This window comes from Helobdella robusta, assembly GCF_000326865.2.
Source record: "Helobdella robusta unplaced genomic scaffold HELROscaffold_29, whole genome shotgun sequence".
Lineage (NCBI taxonomy): Eukaryota > Metazoa > Annelida > Clitellata > Rhynchobdellida > Glossiphoniidae > Helobdella > Helobdella robusta.
In genome coordinates, this window is record NW_008704475.1 from 2,325,789 (window position 1) to 2,331,788 (window position 6,000).

The window sequence follows — 6,000 nt, forward strand, 5'->3', positions numbered from 1 at the left end:
ATTCATATACTTTCAATATTCTCAGACAATCTGTTTATTTTTCAAATGCTACAGCTCCTTCACGTAACAGCAACCAACACCAAAGCCATCGCGCACATTATAATACTTGTATGTATGCATCCATGCATCTATATACGTTTTTATGCCAAACGTCTGTTCGTGCAATATCAATTCTATAAAACTACCGCTAACGATATGAATGTACACTCATGTACGTAGCGCCTATACGTATCCCTCACGCCTAAATGTATGCATGTAAGATAACGCTCATACATATACAATGATAATGCATGTATGTATTGGGCACAATGCTTACCTAACTGCAAATATATACAACAATAAGAATGTATATATATATATATATACACATATATAAATATATATATATATATATGATTATACGCAAAGGTTTGAGCGTACACCATACAGTACAGCATCCTTTCATAGAACAACGCAGAGTATGCGGGAAACACACAACATACATTTATACTTCACTTCCATACAAACAGCATTGCACGCGTAATTATATATGCGTTCGTTGTATGTATTTGTATATGTACTACATATATATGTATATATATTTTATATGCATATACATGTCTATATATATATATATATATATATATATATATATATATATATACATATTGAATGTTTGAAATACGCAAGGATTTGCTAAGCATTCCACATGGGCACTTGCCCAATATGAGACGCAAAATATATGGGGCTGGCGTTGTAACTTAGTTCTTAGTTGAAGAAATTATCGACATATATAAATATACAAAATACATACATATATATATATATATATATATATATATATATATATATATATATATATATATCCTAATTAACATATGAAAATTTATAAGATGTGTGCTTGTTCTTTATTCCACATAGTATATGTGTATGTATAGATATGTATATTCACACATATACACACAGATATATATATACATATACATATATATACATATATATATATATATATATAAATGAATATACATATATATATATATATATATATATATATCTATATTTGTACGCACAAGCGTATGGTGGGTATAGAAGGGAGGCATGCAGAGGAATTATTTATACTAATGTGGCTGCTGGATGGATCAGGTCTTTCCAAGGAGGTCGATCCTGTGGTCGTGTGTACATCTTCCTGAATAAACACTCTGTACATGTGTCTCTTTGGGTTTATATATATATATATACGTACATATATATATATATATATATATACATACTACCTATATATATATATATATATATATATATATATATATATATATATGCATACTACCTACATACCATATCTACAGGCTAGAATACACATACATACATATGCAGATGTGGTCGTACGCTTGTTTTCCTGTTGCTACAAGTGGAACAAGAAGACACATACCAATTATGAATATTCACAACCAGCCAATTAATTATTCACCTTGCCACATCACCATTCCGTAAGATTCGTCCAAAGTTGTTAAAAATAACAGCGCCGCACAACTTTTACGCAAAACGATTTTATTTGAGGTTTATCATGTGGCTTTTTTGCAAAATCCAAATCAAAAATCTTTAACTGAATAAATAAAAAAACGGTGAACCAATATTGTTATATTTTAATTTTTTGAATCAATTAGTTGACTTATCTGCAAATTTTATTAAAATAAAATTCCAACCTACACATAACAGTTTAATTTTAGTTTAGTTGACAAATTAAAAGAGAGCTCTGTGGAATGAAGTTTAAAAAAAAGAAGTAAGCTTCTTACATAAGTTGCTTATTTCGTCCCCAAAAAATATTTGCATTTGCCATTTATAATAACAATGTTGAAAATCAACATTTATTTGATAAGATGACAAATTTTTGTTCCAAGTAAAATATCTTATAAAGTAAAAAGTTATAACTTTCATTGAAAATGTCTTTCTCGACATGCTTGTTTTTTCGTCAGAATAAAAAAAAATTTTGAAATGTTGTTTGAATGAAAATCATGCTTAATACTAAGAACAGAAGTCAGTTGCGATTTTCGGATCGTGCTGTATTGTTGTTAAGGTTGCCTTGGTGATGGCATGCAAACATGGTTTCATTGTTTGCAATGCAAATTCATTCACTACTTTTATGATTTTATCAACTCTTAAAACATACTCTCGATACCGTATTGCATTCATTCCAGATTTGTTTTTTGAAAATGGACCACAAGAAAAGGTAAGAATGCGTTTCTTTTCATTTTATAAAAACGTAAAATAAAAATTTACCGAAAATTTGTCTGTTAGCTCGTTGGAAACCTACAACAGTTTGACCGATCCGAACTTGGGAGCATATTTTTCCAAACAAAAAATTCAAAAACATCTGAAAAAATCTGGACTGGTAAGAGTTTATGAATATGATAAAAATGTCAATTTATTTGGTAAGCTGATGCTGACTATTCATTACATTGCTTCATTCAAAAACAATAAATGTGTTTTTGCCTAATAAATCATAGAAAAAATAGAATTCTGAGTGCTGCTCAACAATAATTTTGTGCAACGTTTTTAATAATTTCATTTCACTACATCAATTATAAGTGTTATGCCTAATAACGTGTTAATATTTTTAATGCTGAATGACGTGTAGATTTCAAAGCGTGGCATCATAATTCCTGAAAATGAACTGAAATCTCGATTGATAAAAGAGGAGAAAGAAGAAAAGATGAAGATGATGCTGTTGCAGGAGGTCATGGAGAGGTCGTATGAAGAAGAAAAAAGACACCAACAAATTATTAAGCAGAAGTTTGATGAGATTGCTAAACTGGAAGCTGTTGTGCTAAGAAAAGTTTGTCCCTGTGATTGCTCACTTGTGGCAAAATTAAATAACTACACAGCAAATCTGATTTTTTAAAATTCTTTTTCTATATTTTGATTTTTTAAAATTCTGTTTTAAGGTTTTCTTTAAATTTCAAATTTTGGTTTACCACAAAGTTTTTGACAGGAAACTTGAATTTGAGATTATATCAAGTATCTTGAATACAACAGGAAGAAGAAAGACAAAGAAAATTGAAGATGAACGAAATATTTCTTCCTGGACTGTCTACGCTTTCTTTAACATCTTTAAAAAATTGTTTAGATTCATCTAACTACCAGGTGAAATCATTTTTTATTATCTTTAAATTGATATGATCTTCTTGTAAGGTTTTGAACAAATGATTAATAGCAGCCAAGTAGCACGAAATTTGAAAATTTCACCGACCAGCCAATAAATCGAAAGTTCTCGAAATTGCAAAAATCTTTTTCGATGTCAACGCTAAGTTCAGCTTCTTTGAAGCGTTCCCGAAGTGCTCCAAAAAACTCGTTGAGAAACGTACGTTCGTTTGATGTCTAACGCATCCATATTTTGAAGTGAATGCTATTTCACTCTTAAATTCATTTCAGGTTGCATCGGCAAAAAATTCACGGCAGCTGCCTTGCATCATAACTTTATATTATTATGGTAGAAAACACGTAAGCAACAGCAACAACATGGATTACATCAAGGTGGAGCAACAGGTGAGTGAGATGGCTTCAGTTATTGTCTTCAGAGGACCGGTTTCTTATAAAAGTAAGTTTCTCTGATAATTATGTTTATAGGTACTTTTTCCAAATGTGTTTGAGTAACAAGTACGTTTGTGTATGAGATAATTATTTGTGCACATGAAATTAGTTACTATCAACTATCCTGTTTGCTTGAAAATTTAAAAGTTTATGAACTTATAGCTAAATAATAAATAAACGTTGGTGAAAATTAGTTATATATAATTCAATGTGAATGCCACGTCGATAGTTAATTAGTGCAATAATCAACAAATTTTAAAAATTAAAATTTTTAAAGAAAGCAGGACACTAAACGCTAACATTTTTTATTTCAAAGCTTCTTTCTCATTCGCTGTTCGCCGAAAACCCGGTCACCCATTTAGCTTCACCATATACATTGAAGGATTGGTTTACTGCAGCGTTAGTTCCTGCTGTGAGTACAAACACAGAATGGGATCAAAGATTGGAGGAAGGAAAGGATTGTTCAAATTTAACGGAGTATCTGGGGGAAACATGTGCTCATGGTTAGTGCATGTGACGTACACTTTTTCATCTTACGCAGTAAAATAATCAACATTTTTTCAAACTTTAGCTGTAAGGTTGCATTGGATTTGAAAAAGTCGACAAAAAATAATAAAGAAGTAAACATGGAAAATAAAGGTTATTTAAGCGTAGCCAATACATTTTTCAAAATATGAACGAAAATGTAACGTAGTTTAAACAATATAAACTTGAAAAAGTCCCATTTAAAAGCATTTAATGTGTAATTCAAACAAAACATCACAGAAACATTACTAAAATCCGAAGATGCACCATTTACTCCTTGTGATAACAAAAGTCAAAATAATGTGGATGCCCGTCCAAGGAGCCTCAAATCAAAATTTTCGAAAAAGATTAAAAAGAAAGAAAATCTGACAAGTTCCCTTTGCCAAACTGATACACACCTTCCAGATAAGGTGATCAAAGTTTCCTCATACACGTCAACGGAAACTGGTGATGACGAAATGGCAAGATTCAACATCGAAAAGAATCATAAGCACCACGATCACACAAAAGTTGATGATAATTTGGACACGAACAGAAAGGCCGAAGAACACAAAAACGATACAGTTTTTAAAACGACTAAAAAAGAACACGACATACCTTCATCGAGTAGCAGATGTTCTTGCAGCAGTAGTGACGATGAGGACAAGTTTTGTGAACATTGCAAATCTGGAAACGACGATTCCCAGAAAGTTCACAATCGACGCAATGTTGATTCGCCTGAAAAAGAAAAAATTTACGGTAGAAACAAAAACAAAAATAATGAAAGTGATTGTGATGTCATTAGTGGGAGCAGTAGTAGAAGCAACAGTCGAGACAGCAACTCAACTCGAAGTAGCAGTAACAGTAGCGATGGTGGTAAAAGAAGCATTCAAAATAAAAAATATATAAATCTAAATAATGATATCAGCAAGAAAAAACGACAGACTCATTCGTCGGAATCTGATGGTAACTAACTTTGAGTTAGTATACAAAACTTTGAGTATGATATAGAATTATAATCACTAATTCGAATCTTTATTGAGTAGTTATTAAATATATAAAATTAATTAAATAAACTTATGTTAATCAAACACCATTAAATTAAGACGAAAGATCAAAAAATCACGACCAAATGGCATCAATCGACGAAATGAAGAAAAGGAAATTTTAAATATGAAATGAAACCTTTTCGTAAATTTAAAATAAAACTTTATTGTCATTTCGAATCAAGTTTTATATTTTAATAATATATTATTATATTATATTTTTATATTTTAATTTTTAAAATATTTTTTACAATACTTTTTTATTTATTATTATTCATTTCTATAATTTAACCTTTTCGATTAAGAACGTTAATCATTCTGTTTCGGATGAGATTTAAAACAAACAGCTGGAGACGTTAAAAAATATTGAATAGCATGATGTACATTTTTTGCACCAATCTCAACGTTATCCGATTCAATATTAATATTTTCGTTCCACATTATACCCATGTTTTTACTTGATACTTTAATGTTTAGAAAATAAAGGGTAAATAATGACAACCTTCATGTTTTAGCATAATGTCTGAATTACACTAATTTAAATTTTTTTTTTAATTAAAAAAAAATTTTTTCTAAAATTAATGTTGTAAATATTTTAATGTCAAATGAAATGGATTGTTAGTTTTAAAATTTACGCCTGAAAATAGCCTTCAAATTTTTATTCAATTTTTTTATAATTTACCCATAGTTTATCCCTTATATTAAATGTGCAAAAAATTATTTGCAACATTCTAATCGTGTCATGCAAACATTATTTCAATTTTTTTTACAATTTCAAGGGATGATTGATGCAATCAAGGCCGGACCTAAACTTTGACGCGAGGGCCAAAGTTTGATATGGAGGGGGCCAAAGTTTGATACGGACTGGAAAACTTGGCAACCG

General features: G+C 30.1%; 1 protein-coding gene across 1 annotated transcript; it reads left to right on the forward strand.

The window, feature by feature from the left end:
- Positions 1 to 2,189: 2,189 nt before the first annotated feature.
- On the forward strand, positions 2,190 to 5,045 carry HELRODRAFT_174423 (hypothetical protein; the record flags this gene model as incomplete). The annotated part of the gene is made up of 8 exons (XM_009020912.1): positions 2,190 to 2,206; positions 2,275 to 2,368; positions 2,615 to 2,812; positions 3,230 to 3,337; positions 3,409 to 3,574; positions 3,950 to 4,070; positions 4,139 to 4,206; positions 4,333 to 5,045. 8 exons carry the CDS (start codon positions 2,190 to 2,192, stop codon positions 5,043 to 5,045), a joined length of 1,485 nt encoding a protein of 494 aa, XP_009019160.1.
- Between the last annotated feature and the right edge of the window lie 955 nt (positions 5,046 to 6,000).